At 37.4% G+C, this 17,400-nt stretch overlaps 1 protein-coding gene across 4 annotated transcripts in view; it reads right to left on the reverse strand.

Moving 5' to 3' along the window:
* PLCB4 (phospholipase C beta 4) overlaps positions 1–17,400 on the reverse strand; it is a 90,421-nt gene that overhangs the window by 28,174 nt on the left and 44,847 nt on the right. For all 4 annotated transcript variants that reach the window (XM_009985044.2, XM_009985047.2, XM_009985045.2 and 1 more), the window contains 8 exons: positions 15,871–15,922; positions 13,407–13,509; positions 11,501–11,665; positions 8,477–8,681; positions 4,077–4,165; positions 3,479–3,629; positions 626–675; positions 442–507 (listed from right to left, as the gene is read on the reverse strand). In XM_009985044.2, coding sequence (XP_009983346.2) covers positions 442–507; positions 626–675; positions 3,479–3,629; positions 4,077–4,165; positions 8,477–8,681; positions 11,501–11,665; positions 13,407–13,509; positions 15,871–15,922 — 881 coding nt within the window. The remainder of the gene's footprint in view (positions 1–441; positions 508–625; positions 676–3,478; positions 3,630–4,076; positions 4,166–8,476; positions 8,682–11,500; positions 11,666–13,406; positions 13,510–15,870; positions 15,923–17,400) is intronic.

A 17,400-nucleotide genomic window follows, 5' to 3' on the forward strand; every position in this document is an offset into this window, starting at 1 on the left:
TAAGTGAGGAGAAACAGGGCATTTCATTTTTCAGTTACATATTCTAGTTCTCTTTGGCAATTTTTCAGTTTCTCCAGTGCCTGCCTTCGATGCAGCACCCTCTCACATCATTACTGCCTTTTTTTCCAAGCTGCCTGTCAATATGTCATGCAAGAGGGAGCTACAAAAAAATCATTACCTGAAAAAGGTGAGCTTTGGATGCTTATACGGGTCAAACAAATCTGCACCCAAACTCAGGGAGAAATACAAAGTGCTGCTAAAGGGAAAATTTGCTCACTGGAGCATATTTCAGTACATTTAAAACACATACGCCTTTTTGGGTGGTTCTACTACTGTTCCTTATTTTTTCACTACTATTTAATTAAGAGCTGTCTGTGCTACTGAGTGCTGCAACTTTTTCAGTTAGAGTGTGTTGCTCAGAGAGCTCTTTAACGATCATACCTTTGCGTGTTTCTTCTTCAAGGCATTCAGCTCCTTTTGCTGTTTCTTTAAATGCTTTATATAAGCCTACAAAAAGACAAGTTGAATCAATTCTTCTGTGGTCATATTGACTTTAACCAGACAAAATCCTGGCTTAAAACAAGTAATTAGGAACACGTCTTGAAAAGCTTGTGTCCAGACTTACCTTCATTTGCTTTAAATCTTCTATCTTCACTTGAGGGATAAGGTCTATACCTAGGAAGGTATTGATACAGTTTATCTAAAACTTCATACCCACTACTATATCTCACAGTTTAAATTTAAGTTTTACCACAGAAACCTATATTTAGGTGAGCAATTAATTACTGGTTTTCACCACACAAAAAATAATCACAAGTTAATGAGAAAATTATCCATCAAGATATAGCTAAGATACAGTTAATTTCCTTTTCAAATGCACTGCTCAATCAATCGCCTTGCGCAAAAAGAATTCAATCGATGAGTGTATTTTAATCTCTTACAGTTCTGGACTGAAGTGTCAAAACACAATAATCTGAGAACTGAAAAAGCTCCTTTTCTGAAAACACATCAGACCATTTATGTACATTAGAACTGAATCGTGTAAACTACAGAATTTTGGTCCATAGCTGGAGATTGCTCTGACACCACTGTTTTGGGGAGAGGCTTCTTGGGTAAGGTTCTACATGACTACATAAAGGGTTAACCGAGGTTAGGTACATTTCTTCTCCTCAATTTAAAACACAAAGATCATAGGAGTGAAAATTTAGCTGCAGCCTGTATGTTAAGGGAGGTAAAATTTGCATTTTGGTTAATACCAGGCTGTAAGAAAAGGAGCAAAAGTACACTCCAAGACTAAATGAGAGTTAAAAATGGAGGAGAAACACAAAATCATAAGAAGTGAAAATTCTAATGAAAATTCAATACGATCAATTCTATCACACAAGTCTAACAGTACTATTCAGATGAATGAAAATATATTTTGATCACCTTAACTGCAATGCAAGCAAAACCCGACCTTACTTCATGTTTATGCTTTAATAAATGTTTTGTGACACTTTATGATTTTTTTTAAACTACTAAGCACATCCTACATGTAATCATTAATAAAAATGTCAATACAATGCCATGAGAGTTGTAATGCATAGGTTTTTTTCTGAGTTTTTACACAAAAATGTTTGCCTGCACATAAATGAACACATCCCTGAACTACTTAGGGATATGGTTTAATGGGGGATTAGGGATGGTTGGACTGGATGATCTCTAAGGTCTTTTCCAACCTAGAAATCTATGAAATCTATGAAATACACTACAAACATATTTAGTTAACTGCTCTTAATAGTGTCTGTGGACTCTGAGATTCCCCCTGCCTTGAAAAGGACTTTCTGCCTTCTAAGGTGAATTTAACTGGAGAATACTCAGATGCGGTAAAAAAAAAAGGGAGAAGGGTAGGCAATCTCCTTAGGGAACACAAATTTTTTATTTTCTTAGAAGCATAAGATCCACTCAATTATATGTGGTATTAACATTAGTAAATGAGACTGGAACAGATTTAGGCACAGACAGAGACTAAAGTTTTCAAAAACACAAATCACTTAACTATTACTGAAAGTCAGAGAACAAAAACCCCAACATTCTTGTGCATTTGAAAGCCTTTCCCAGACACCCTATCTTGCTGGATTTCTAACAGCAAGGCGAGTTGTATAGTGTAACAATGGTAGAATTATTCAGATCTTGAAAGATCACAGAGCTAAGCATTAGAAAACAGGGATCCTTACATGGGACATAAAAACAAACAGCTCTATTTCAACATGCAACAATGTGGATAAAAATGGTTGCAGACACGGTAAGTACTGAAACAGTTTAAGACCAGGGCTGCATCAGGCATGCTGTGTTCTAAACAAAGTTCCTCAGGACTTTATTTTAAAACACAGACTCATTTACTTTGTTCACCAGGTCTGACTCCATGGCAATCGGGAATTAGTTGCCAACCTCAGCAAATTCCATGCTTAATTAATGCACAATAAAATTAGTATTTGTGCATCTTGGTGATGATACATGAAATCTGAAAACATCTTACTGCATAAAATAATGTGAGTTTTACACCAGGGGAGAACTTTGAAAGACTTCAGGTGCCAGAGATGACCCGTTTTATTGTCGAAGTGACTCCAGAGAAATGACATCTTGTTTCTCAAGAGATCCCTTCACATGTGTGTACTCAGCCACGTCTGCTTAAGTTTAAGAACAAGAGCAGCCAGTGCTCCTTTTCACTCCCATCAATCCCTTTGGGCCAAAGTGGATGAAAGAGAATGAACTACATTCTAATTCTTGGGGCCCATTAACAGAAGTATTTATTGTGTTTCATTCAGCTGAACAAATTTGTTTTCTCACTTAATCTTCAATACCTGTGATGATATGTGAGAAACAAATAATCCCATTTGACTCTATAAGATGATTTTGTAGAATGAATGGTGAATAGTGAGGAAGAAAAATACTTATTCACTTATAAATGAGCACATTTAATATGGATATTTTTTACTATAAACATGCCATTTCCATAATCACTATTCAGAGTAAAACCACACATTGAAAACACTTCTAATTGTTGGGAAATCTCTACAGAATCCAATGAATTCTAAATACCTTTAATTACTTAAATCTGCAACTCTGCCAAGGGATTTGTGGAGGAAGGAAAAAAGCAGAAGAGTTTCTGCAGAGCATACCAGAAAACAGTCATTCCTATTGGCATTCCTCCAGTGATCTTTAGTAAACTAAAGGTTACTACTATTGGCAGTAGGTATACAGCTACACAAACAGGTCACTTAGTACAATAAAGCTGCATTGGATTTATACAGCCATTTTAGTAACACACAAAATTTATTTGCAATTACACAAAGACCACTCTCGATAGCAAAAGAAGTTACCTTCTAAAAGAGTAAGAAAGAACAGAACTGCAAAACTAAAATTGAGTAATGAGTACTTCTCTGTGATTTTCTGAATCACTTCGGAAATGAGGGAGGGGCACGTGATTTTTGCCTACCTTTCTTAGCGTCGGTCCCAGATCCAAGGCCTGCAGTGGTACTTGGTCGAAGTTCAGAGCTACTCTGAGGCGTTACGTTGGCTTTGGCATTATTGGCTTTTCCTTTTCTATCATTCTTTGAAGTGTCATTTGGTACATCCGCTATATCACTCTGAAAGAAACATTTCACATCACAGTAAATTAATGGTCGTTTTACCTGTAGTATGAAAGTTGGGGTATGGGGAATTTCTGACCTTGCTTACTTTAAATATAATTAAGAAAATTGCAACATACTTTCAAACAACACTACAGCCAGTAAAGAGCTTGGGACTTATTTTAAACAGCTACCTACTAAAATATGGGTCCTTTCTAATTTCTTAAAATTTCTGTTTCTAAGGGATGCATCGGTATGATCTGTGAAAAGTCAGTTAGCAAATGGTATTTTAGTACACGTTAACTAACATAAGCCAAAGTATTTCAGGGTAGGATAAAGAGGCTTTTATTTGAAAATGAGAAACGATAAGGTAACATGCATCGACTGGATGAAGACCAGTTTAATTTAAAAAAAGAAGATGGCATGAACATAAATGGGCTGTGTCTGTCACTAAGTTCTACTTACAGTTTCAATACCCATAGCTCTCATTTGGTCTGCTCTTTTTTCTGTGATAGACAAAAACTTCTTTGGATCTGATAAAGCATCCACAATATCTGTAAGAAAAAAAAAAAAAATCTATGTTTTATGATCTTCAAGGGAGTAGTATTAATCCAGGTACCTTATTTAGGAAAAACACATTGACTCCATTCAGACTGAAGTTACCCTAACTTACTCCCAGTTGATGACACTAGAATTTGAGACCAGAATGGGACCTCCTGAGTCACAAAGCACTAACAACTTTGTCTCTTGGTTATTCAAGGGGTGCTGACTGACTTCGGACTGCACGGAACTGTAGAAAATGCTGTTATATTTCCTAGATAAATAGTAGTTTCAGATGGGTGGTTAAAGCAGTTGGGGAAATCTGTTCTCACTCGCCTTGGTGATGCTCCATGTCTGGAACATGACAGGCTGTGAAATGGCCTTTCCATGAACCATAATGACCAATATTTGAATCCTGCACGTGGTACAGTACCACTAGTGGTATCATAGCACTACTCAGCACCGGATACCATATAGATTATTGAATCTGTTTTCCATATGCAGCGGTAAATGTGCAAGCATAGGTTTACAGGAACACAAAGACACTTACATCTTTACCTGCATATTGAATAATCTCTTTCCACGCTTAATTTCAACAGTCAAAGAATTCACAAATGGCAAAGGATGCCCTCCACAGCAAGAAATGATTTTAAAAATTAAACTGATTCAGCACCTACAATAATAATGCATTCAGAGACCACAGCAGTGATCTGTTTTGATGATCCCTCTGAAACTTTCACTTCAGTACTACGGAGAAAAGGGTCACTGGTCTCAGTTAATCAGCCTTCCTTGTCAGAACAGTAACATAAGAAAGGAACTTTGAACGCTGCAGCCTGATTGACTCACCACTACAAAATATTGTCATTTAATTAACTCATTTTTTTTTATCACGACCATTAGGAGGGCCACGGACAGCGCTTCACTGGCAAGGAAGCCATCCCTTTGCAGAACACTGCAAAGCCCTATTTTTGGCAGCTTAGGAGTAAAAGATAAATGCTTTTGCACCCTTATATTCTACATGGTCTCACTAGCATAAGAGGCCATTATTTCTGCAAGGACATTTCTGACACCCATGGTTTTCATCATCATTTGAATTCTGCCCACATTTCATGTCATCTCTTCAATCATTTTCCAAATTAGCTTATAATGATGCAAGACAGAGAAGCTCGTCCACTGACCAGGTCTGTAAAAACATCCAACCCATCAAAAGCTTTGGGAACAAACTTGCTACTCTTCTTGTGCAAACTAGAGGCTGGACTATATCATCTCCCATTCAACCTACGTTGTTCTATGAAATGTTCCTCTGAAGTCACTGGATGCATTTCTCAAGCAAAAAGAGCACAGACAGGACTCTCCTTCCAACAAAAGTTGTGCTAAATACATAGCATTATCCTTGACAGCTCTCTTTATCTACACAAATAGGTTGTCTCCAATAATTGTTGTGACAAAACAATGTCTTCTGAAACTTACTTCACATATGCAAAAACCATGCAGAATTTATTTTCAGCCATAACAATGGTCTTGTAGCTCAGCACTGACTGTTTCCCCTTTCCCTAACTTAGTAAGCATGTCTTTTTGTCCTTGGCATGCACTCTTCAATGAAAATCCAGGACTACCCCACTAATATGATGTGTCATTTGAAAATGGAACCTGATTATCACGAGCTTCAAGGTAAAAATGACTAACATGTTTGGGAGAGCGAGACCTTTGTAAATTGCATTACTAACCATACAAGCACATCACCAAAGGCTGAGCATTTCTACAAGGGGGACGTGACTCATCACTGCTTCTCACATTGTCATTTGTCCTCTGCTTACGTTTTTCTTTCTCCCCAGTGAGGTAATGTGGGGGTGGGGAATAGCATTTTGTACAAAAAATTGCAATTAAATAAAACTAGGAAAATCACTGGAGGAGGACATTACGGAGGACTCTAAGCACGAACCTAAGTAGTCTTTCTTACTTACGTACAGACTTCTATTATAGAAACTTCTCTTTGGAGAATGCCACTTCATTTGCATTAATTTGCACCAGTACTGTGTTTTATTGGGAACAGAGTAACTGATGCAAATAAGACACAAGAAATTACTAAGTTATATGAAAATTAAATTTATGCATCCTTTAAAGCCTATAATGCATCACCCATTCTAGTTATTATTTGGTGGTGTAAGTTTTTAAAACTTACTTATACAGATTAAAATAAAATAAAACAAAATAAAATAAAATAAAACAAAACAAAACAAAATAGGAAGCTATTGAATAGAGCTATACCTTCCTACAGGTTTACTAAAACCATCGTAGAGATCCTAATGATAGCTCATAAAGCAATGAGAGATTCACTGCAGATGATAAGTAATTAAAAACCACACACCAACAGAATACTAATGGTTCTACCCGAGTGTCAAAAGTTATTTCCCAGTTGTTCATCATGTTCTTGCTCTGTATCGATGAGAAAAATACACGAGGCACATCAAAACTATCTGGGAAGGGAAAGGAGAACTAATAATTGAATTAATTTAGTTCATGTTAATACAGAATCTGTTTTTTCCAACACTGACAGTAACCTATGACAACCATTTTTCTCATTCTAGTAGCATTTTACTGTAATGTTGCTGTTACTTAGGGGTAGTAATGTTTTTCTATGTCTTTACCTCTACCAGACAAACCATCTGTAGAAATGCTGACGATGCAGTAGATCAAATTGGCAAATTCTGAACTGGTATTCAAATTCTCTTTGAAAAACAAGTCTTTCACTTCTGAATTTGTATAATGCAGTTTAAATTAGAAAATATTTTCTCCCTATGTGACCAGCACACTCAGCAGAGTGAGACACATCAAACTCTGCTAAGTTTAAACTCTACTCTTAGAAAAAGCGTGGTATCATTCAGAAAAACATCAATCCCAAATCAGAAGCATGTCCCTAATTCAGAAATTATTTTAACAGAGTAATTTACTGTCAAAAGCTTAAGTTCAGGGAAGAATTAAAGCACATGCTTAAATGTGTCCCTTAGATTCATGGTTCAATTCCTGCCTCAAGAATCTCAAGCTTAAGCAGAAGCTTACACTTGTCGTGAGACCAAGTCCCTGAAGTTAAATACTGCAGATGGAACATGCTGCATAAAGGCACAGTAGCGTTCCAAGACCTGTGGCAAATCTCCAGCTGACATGCCAGCAACCAGGATTTCAGGTATGAACACCACAAACGCTTCTGTAAATGCTTAACTTTTTCCAGGAAATATTGTTACTGAAGTCTAGGCCTGTTTATCTTTTTTAAAGCCTGGATAAAACCCAGCAAACATAGACTTGAAGATACACTATCTAATATGTTAGGTGAGCCTTCCCTTTCTCCAGTTTGGACTATGGAAATGACACTCAGAGAAGTGGCAGCAATCCTTGGCCTAGACAGCAGGTTTTAAATCGTTTTTGCGAAGAGCAAAACATTATTTTTATCAATAACGGTTTACCTATCAACTCTAAGGTGAACTTTATTTTGCTGCAGAATCAGAGCACTAAGATTTAGTGCAGTTTCTATTTTACACTTTTAAATGGTTTACATATTGTCTAACGTACAAGTGATTTTCATCTGCAGCAAAGAAAACATTTCCCAGAGGTACACCCTCAGGGTGAACTCACCCATTACACTGATTTAAGTGGTGCAATGATTATTCTCATCTGTCCCTATCCACAATTTGCCACTCTTCAGTATAAATGACCGTGGCACCGCCAATCTGATCACAGAAGTGGCTCACATTACAAATTACTTTCCTGAAAACCCAAAAATAATTAAACCACACTAAAAACATGTAAAACTGGAAGAGAAAAATGCAGAAAGGTTTTCGATGCTAAATTATTTCTGTCTGCTTTTAACAATATGGCAATATTCTCAAGAATACAAAAGTGGTTTTGTTTGAAAAAACACATCTAGATACTGCATCAATAGTTTATACCTATAGGCCAAACAGCTAAAGTACACATTAATCTTATAAATATTTATGTCTAAAAAATGTAATTAAAAAAAAAATCAAAATAAGAATCTTCCTAAAATGTCAACAGAGAAAAATCAAATTGAGCTAAGTAGTATTAGCTTATTTTCCATATTATTTTGTGATTTAACAGATAAGTGTCATTAACACTGAGGCCGTCACTTGTTCTGAAAGCTGATTTCTTAACTGAATATGCAAGGTTTTCAAGGAGTTAAAATACTGAATCTTTCCAATCCTCCAGCATTGCATGTCTGCTTCTAGCTGGCATACCAACACCACAGTACTTCAGTACTTCCACATCAACACTCAAGATCTACAGCACACTGAGATACAGGTTTATCTCACCTCCAAAACCGTCAGGCACATATGTTTTAAGCACAATGTTGCAGAAAACCGTTGGAAGAGAGAGTGGTTTGTTGCCCTCATTCCGAAGGGAAATGTGTCTGTAACCTGCTTGCAGACCATCCAGAGGCAGGATCCTCTGACCAATCAACTTATTATTGTCATCATATACTGCTATTCTCAGGACAGCAAGATCAGGAAGAATAACCTGGAAAGCCATAAAATAAAAAAAAATCAATTACTCTAACACAGTAGCACCCTCCCAGCCTCCCATGTTTGAACCATTCACTTTGTATGCCAGAAACAGACTATCGTCACTGTAAGATAATGTCACTCCCTGCAAACTGCACCCTTTGAGATGAATCTTTCCTATAAAAGCTTTTTCTCACCCTAATTAATGGGTAGATTTCAGAATATGCAAATCCTGCAGCTTACAGTTACACTAGCTAAATATTTTGCATATTTATTTTTCATTACTGAAGAGTAGTGACATAGATAAGAACGTGGGTAGATACTACCTGGGAAATGACAGATACAGAGGCAATCGAAGGGTAAACAGTGCTGAATCAGAAGGACTTGGGATGTATCCAAAAGGGCAGTGAAGAACAGAAAAAGTGCAAGCACAAGCTGATGGGCATGTATGGGTTCTGCAAAGGGGAGAGGCAGAGAGAGGAGGGCAGGAGAGGGTGACAGACCTGCTGAAATGGTGTGCTGCCCCAGAAGTGAGTGTGCTGTACTCACGACATGAAGGGTACGTGGGATGCATGGTGGACAGGGATGCTGCCAGCTATCTGCATCTGTCATCTCCTACCTGGACTGACCAAAACAGTAACAAAAAAATACCCTGCCTTCCCTGGAACAAAGGTGTTGCCTCTATGCATGGACCAGTGAGGAGAAGACAGTCTGAGAGATGCAGCCTCTCTGCCAGCCTGTCATGACTGTTTGCTGGGAAAGGTCTTCCCACTCCACCTCTACCTGGCTCTGTTCATCGATGCATATGGGACAAAAGGGAGGACCTAAGTAAACTGCATCTACCAGCTCTCTTTGACTTTCCCCTGCCACTTTCATTTTCAGTCTTAGAGTGCACAAAATAAAGTATGCTTTTGGTCTCTGAACCCACCTGAGCTATTCACGGATATGCTGCTCTACTCTACTATAACTTAGCACTCCCAGCACAGGTCACCACCAGCACTCACCCCCTCCTCCCCCATACACAACAGAGTGACAACACAGAACTCGGGTTAGAATGACTGAAGCTTTATTTTAATTAAAATAAAACCAAGAAAACATGACAGAAGAACAATCAAAGACATTACCTGAGAACAACTGTGTAGGATTAAACATCAGCTTGAGGAGAACACTGTAACCCAAATAGGGCAGGTAAGATCTCTCCTCTACAGGCCACAAATCAGCACATCTTTCATGATATGATGGGCTCAGATACAGATTTGCTAGGGAGGAGGAGTGGGGACTAAAAATTTTATCATTCCCTCTCTGTTAATTTGTTCTATGGTATCCTGGTAGGCACTTCCACCCTTAGGACGTTTTAGCACTGTGCACCCCACGCCTTCATTTCCTTCAACTGGAGGAATTGTTCCTGCTGTGTTTATGCCACTCATTTGTATAGTCATCAATGTATGTCTCGATTACAATGCTAAGCCTGGGTATGTATGATAAGGGCCTAAGATGAAAAAAAAATCTGATTTACAGTTACTCAAGAGAATGTGTGACCATGTAATTGTTCATTGCCAAGTAGAGCAGAAAGTCCGAGGAATATTGGTATCAGCCACTGTACCCATGCCACACTACACAGGTACCCCCCTTTTAGGCTGAAGCTGTGTGCACCCTATAGATTACAGGCGTTTTGGTTTAAGAAATCAGAAAACAGCAGATGCTGGCCATACGGCCAGCAAGCCATGGGCAGCATGACTGTCATTGTACCTAAGCATCTTCCCTCTGCCTCCTCACACAAAGAGGGAAGCACCTGCAGTGACATCCATTCCTGAACACATCTGAGTCCAGAAAAACGTCTTGCATTAACTACGTTTCTATTGAAAACTGGTTATACTGTTAAGAAAGCAGATTATGTGTGTTATATACCCAAGCGTGAAGTGTTATCACCACTCAGCAAAGTTTGTCACTTTGGAATAAAAGAGCAACGATTTTGCACGACAACAAAACAGGTGCACGCAAAACAGACATTATCAAAGACGGCACTGCTAACACATGTAGTCTGGATGAAACTCCAGCCGACAGGAAAAAAAAGAAAATAAAAATATATATATGTGTGTATCATATATATATATAAAGACTGAGAGAGAAAAACTGAACACGGATGATTGATCTCTCTCTTTAAATCCCCCATACCAAGAAAAAAAGGTTTGTTTTTCTTTTGTTATTGAAAAAAGAAAAAAAAAGTACATGATGCACATGGACTACTGAAGGAGGGAGCTGGCAACACGTCTGAGGCACACAGCACCCTTCCAACTTTTCCATGTAATAACATTGACCTTAGCTTTGGATGCAGCATCTCACCTGCCCTCTGGGCTGAAGGAACAGTGCAAGATAGCAGCCACTGCCAGGGCAGGGAAGAAGAAATCTCCAAGGAATGATGGTGTCCAGCAGCGGGGGCTCATTCTGAGCAGACTGCATACCTTGAACACAGGCATGGCCACGGAGGAGGTGGCTACCTCCAAGTGGGAGGAGGCGGCAAAGGGGAGGGAAAAGCCAAACAGAAACAAACAAAAATAATCATGTGACAGCTACAGAGGTTATCCATTAGAAAAATAAACCAAAGCAAAATTTAAAAAAAAAAATTAAAAAAACAACAAACAACCTCTTGAAAGCTTATTTCAGCTTTAGATTGTTTACTATAGTAAACAGGAACCCTACAAACCCTTTTTCATGGGAGCAGCACTTATTCATGTGAGCAGTCAGACTGAAGCAGGGAGGGATGGCTCAGGTGAGCAAGGATGCTCATGTGCCAAAGGGCTGGCAACCACAAACTGTGCTTTCAAAATATCCTACCTTTCGAAACACAAATGATTCTTCATTGTAAACAGGGTTCAGACCATTGTTCATCACCATGCGTGTTCGAAATTCTTTACGTATCGTGTCCGTGGGTAAACCATACATATCCACTTCTACATACGTACCAATTTTTTTGTCTGATAAGAACTGACCAGATATTACCTGCAACATAATAACAGAGCAGTAAGGAAAAGCAATACGAAGTACACAGCACTTTATGAATACTGGAAATACTGGTATTTTTTTATTGACACCAGTCTGAAAAATACTTTCTACAGAACAGATACATTTATTTCAGCAGATGAAAATGGTATATTTAGTGCTAAAATTGCACTTCTTTAGAAAAGCTTCTGTGGTAAGACCTTAAACATATCCTTAATTTGAAAGGATTACGAGTGTTAATACCACAGCACAATGAGTGTAAGTCAATCAGCCCAATTAGCCAATGTCTCACAGATGCATTGACTATATTACTGAAAAACACTGAATGACACAACCAGATTGGGCACTGCTATTCCCAACTTTAAACTGTCTTCTATTATATGCCTTGACTACAAAGAGGTGAAAGGAAGCTATTACTCTGCTTTCACTTAGGGAAAGGTTTTTAAACCAATCACATGACTCTCTAACTCCATATTATGTGTCTGGCAAGTGCAAGATGCTTAAAAAGCAAACAAACAAAAACCCCACACTACTCCTCTATACTGTTATGTATATGAAGATGTGTTGCAATTTTACTCCAAGTCAAGATTAATTTAGCCATAGCAAGTGATTACTCCAGGGAAAAATTTTATTCCATCAAGATGATCTACTACTTAAAAATACAGCTAATGTTTTCATTACTATGATCAAGGAGGGAAGAAAAAAAACTGAAACAGAATTTCACAGACCTAAGCTCATTTCGAGTCCTTTTCTTTTCATGATCTAACATTCTTCCAGGGAACACTGGATAACAAACCTGAAAAGTTATGTGGCTGGGGGGTATCATCACTGGATTCAGTTCACTCCAATCTTTTGTAACAGAATTTGCACAGAATTTTTTACTAGTTTTAGTCACACAAGAAGAGCAAGTGGCAAAACCCATGATTTAACAACTATCTCTAGTGATAGAACTTATGTTCTCACCACCAGATCCCACTTCCTTCTTGAAGGGATTGTAGTGTCGTTAACATTAAAGAAAAACAACATTAATAAAAAGATTTTGTTCTTCTGGAAGTGCAAATGAAACTTAGTTAAACGTCCAGAATGCACAATGAACTCTTGGTCAGAGAGAGTTTGAAATTTCCATGCTGCACATGGAAAGTGATAACTGAAAGCTTAAGTCTTGTTAAGCTGCACACAGGGTATTTCAGCAAAGAGAGCAGAGTGTCAAGTCAAAAAACCAGGTTTTACAATTGTCAGCCTCTTTCCAAAACATGATACCTAACCATGCTTTAGAGCTACAACAGAAGTTTTATGGACTTCGTTACTCATAGATAACTCCAAAGAAAGGCTTTCCATCACATGAACCATTTTTCTTTACTTATTTTGAAAATATCCTGTCCATGTGTGCACATATTCCCCCTTCCTCTGTGGTGACAAGCGATGTTTGTATCATTTCATACTGTCCACACAAATGAACTTCACTCACTTATTCAGGCTGATGTAACTCAAACAGAGCACGGGAAGGTTTAAAATTCAGTGATAATGAGCAATAATAAACCATTTCTAATTCTATTGTGTTTCATTCAGATCAAGTAAACATAGATGTCTGAGCCAGCAATAAGAAAAAAACACAATGGAAACAATTTGATGAAATCATCACAATCCAAACACATTTTCTGTAGATATTCTATTTCTATTGACATCTAAAAGTGATTTTGGATGTGATAAGATTACAGAAGTTTGTCTCTCGGTGTTTTACCTGTACAGAACATGTTGCAGCAATTACACCATCTACAGGCGTTTCAGAGAAAGGGTCAAACGTTCGATCTGGTCGTCGCATGAAATCTGGTTTAAGGAGATACCTTATTTCAAGAAAAAGAAGAAAATTATTTTTGTGCAGCTATTACAATTGTATTAAATACAAATAAAAAGGATGTTCTAGCTTTAAACAATGAACTCTCCTACAGCACTGTAAAGTACAGACTATCATTCTAGCTTCAAGTGCGAGGAAGTAAAAGGAAATATTACAGTTGCCTAAAATACAGGAAAATGTTGATCTTCATTTTTAATTACCAGCTACTGAGAGATGAAATCAACCCTGGATTTCAAGATGAGAATAAAGGTAATATAATCAAGGACACTTCAAACTAATTTAATAACACATTTTAAAAATACAGTGAGTTATCATATAATAAAAAGTAGATGCTCTCATTTGTTTTAATTTTTTAACACTTTGGAAAAATACAGAGGGCTTATTCAATTTTGTTTTTTTTTTTTTTTTAAATGAAGTAGTTTCATGGAGTCAAGAATCATACAATAAATTTCAGCTTGAAGCTAATTTTTTCATCTCGGTTATAAAACCTTGAGGGAAACAGCTGATAATGTCAGTGCTGACAGATTGTTAATTATAGTGGCAGGAAAGGTACTACCATAATAACGCTTACACTACATCCCTGAGGACTATACTCTGGATCAACATATCAATGAAGCTGATACGTGCTCTGATGAATCAAAACCCAACGATTCTGCCATCAGAATGAAATAGCAGTTGAGCACAGAAATGCTGTGCTACACGACGGGGGTTCTCTTCCACTGGTGGAAGAAAACGTATAACTGGAGTCATCTTGCTAATTCTGCAGCCGTGACAGACAACAGCTGCTAGAAGAGGATTTTTTTATCCACTCTTAGTCTCTCTAGTGGTATGTAATATTATAAAGGCCTAGATAGAATTCAGAAATAATTAAAAAATGCTGGAAAAATTCCAATGGAAAAGACGTCAATGTTTTCTCATATTTTTTCATAATGTGGCTTCTGTTTAGGAAAGTAATACGCCTCTTTTATCTTACAGTATAAATACGAGTGATTTCACAATATTTTATTAATTTAAAGTAGGTTATGGGCAGAAGGGAACTGTCAGAAACATCCTTAGCCTCTGCTTCAGGCCTGCTGAAACAAAAAATGCTGAAGCTAGAGTGACCCTATCTTGTTTCACCAGCATGAAAACTAAGTCAGAGAAAAAAGGAGTACAGACAAAAGGAAATGTAATTTTTTATTTTCATTGCCCTGCATGTTTTGTGTGCCTGAAACAGCACCACATTTATTATGCATATAAAAATATACCACTATATTACTGTAATACCAGAAGACTGGCATAAGAATCAAGTAATTTAGTTGATAATGATGTCTGTCCTTCAGAGCATTTGGCGAGAGTGAATATGTGCTCTTTTACTTGTGGGTCGAACAAGAAAGGAATCACACTCTGCCATAAAAAAAGCTTTAGTTTTCTTCTGTATTTGTTATTCTGACTGAAATGACCAGAGATTGCACCTTCGTCAAACCCGACAGCCTCCTTATTTCAGTTCACAACTGAAATAAAAGTATGGAGTATCAAAGCACTACGTTGCCCATTCTGCAGATGAGGAATTTTACCAAACTTCATCTCTAAGTTGAAGATAAATAAGATTCACATTAATAAATGAGTGAATCTTATTATTCATACCAGTAAAATAAGATTCTGAATAAGGTTCACATTAGTAAAAGAGTTTTTCCTTCCCAGGATAAGTTTGCTGATTTTAATGTGTTTCTGGACTGCCACTTCCTATAATTCATCAAACTTCTCCTTTCTCTTGATGTTAAGAATCGGTCTATCCTATTAAGGTACAAACTCAACATTTGAAAAAAAAAAAATCTATCAACATCACTTGAGCATCCTTTTTCATGCAAAAGTCATGAGCAAGAACTTAGAGAGATGAAACACTTCAGTATTCTCTGTGAAATATTCTCTGTGAAGTATTCTCCAACTAAAGTACACAGATGAAAAAAAAATACTCCCTATGCATTCAGACTCAATCTGTCCAAGGAAATTTGGCAATTCTGTGAACTGTGCAATGAATCTCCGTTCTGAGGCATATCTTCAAAGAAAGGTTGAGAACAGAAGCTGAAGATGTATTTAAATAAGCGCGTACAGTATTAATGATCTCCTTCATAATTTGCACACAAAGCCTCTTCTATCTCATCTTTAAAAACTAGGCATAATTAAAAAGCATATTCATCAGAATACCTCCTTGCAGGGGATAATTCTCTCTGAATTCTGCTAATTTCTACTCTTCACCTAGCATCCCATTTTTCTTTTGTAACACATAATTAACAGTGACAAAATTTTATTAAAATCATAATAAAGGATTCTGATACACAGTGACAACAGTTTAAATCATATCACTCACCCGCATGATCCATTATATTCAAATTTTCCTTGATTTAACTGCATCGCTAAATCTGTCAAGAGAGGAAAAAATTATGATTTCTTCTTCTGAATAATGCAGATCATGAACAATCCTTTTTAAAAAAGAAAATAGGACTGTTTTTGCAGAATAATCAGTTTAAATGAAAATTAAATTTAATGCGTATAAAACACATACATCTATGAAATAAAAGGAAGCAATAGGAAAACTTTGGACTTCTTCTCAGTAGTAACAGCTTTATCTACCAAGCTGAAGTCTACGCTGTGCACAGAAAACAGCCTCTCCCTGAACTCAAATGCACCCAGGTGGTAGAGAAGCATCAGACTTTCAGCATATTAAACACCTGGGAAGGGATTTCCAGCACCTACCTTGTGGTGTCTACAGTATAGATGTCGCCATTCCGGCTAGTGATGTAGAACTACTTTGAATAATGGAGGGATACAGGCACTTTTAGCAGTGCAATTTATCTCATTCTAAGACAGACATACAAAATATACTAGATGGGACATCCTAAAAGTGTGTATTTCTCTACAACGACTGTAGACAACCACCTCTGATGAAGCTGTCTGTATCCTGATGTCTTAAAGAAGGTGAGATGAATATCACACTGGTTTTCTACAGACTTAATTGAATAAAATGCTACAAAATGAAATCACAGAGATCACAGCAGCATTGCTTAGTTTCAACATTTAAAGTATCTGAATTTTATTCAATGCATTATTATGGCGCTTTTATATAACGACAGATAGCAAACACATAACAACTCCATTCCCCTCCAACCCTTTCCCAAACTTTATAAAAAAATGTTTCCTGCAGGTTTCCAATTACACTAGAATACAATAACCTTGTTCAGTGATAACGCAGGGTGTTCTCTTGCCCAACAGACTCTGCCTTCAAAAGGGAACAAATTCTTTTTTGTATGTTCTCTGTTACACAAAATACAAGATTCTCATATGCTTATATCAGTTTTTATTCGCTTTAATGGGCAGCCATAACTTCTATTTCCTCAGTCATTCTTCAGCCTGTCAGCACAGTTGGATCATAGAGGACTAATACAGGAAAGTTGCTCACTTCCAATGATACAATTAACATTCTTATATTGCAATATAAAGGGGCTGAGAATGACATGCAGTGGGCAGAGGCAGTGTTGAGAGAGAGTGAAGCTTGTGTGTCTGCTCCAACCTCCAAACCATGTCCAGTGGAGTGCTTTACAAGTAATTATCCCAATACAGCTTTCTCTCACCTCCCCAGCTAGGGAAATCAGTGCAAAGCTTTGCAGGACAGAACTCAGGGTATGATCATTAGGAGTGTCTGCAGACACCGGTCAGGGTGGGGGGGCAGGGGCGAAGCACAAAAGCACTATCACAGCTAGAAAAAGAAAATTGAAAATTGGTCTACTACATATGTGAATGAAGACACTCCTAGATTAATTAAAAAAAAAAACAAACACAACAAAACAACAAAAACCCCTACCCTATTAGTTATATTCACAGCTTCACTGAACAGGAGCAA

The sequence above is a fragment of the Tauraco erythrolophus genome, chromosome 2 (genome assembly GCF_009769465.1).
Source record: "Tauraco erythrolophus isolate bTauEry1 chromosome 2, bTauEry1.pri, whole genome shotgun sequence".
Lineage (NCBI taxonomy): Eukaryota > Metazoa > Chordata > Aves > Musophagiformes > Musophagidae > Tauraco > Tauraco erythrolophus.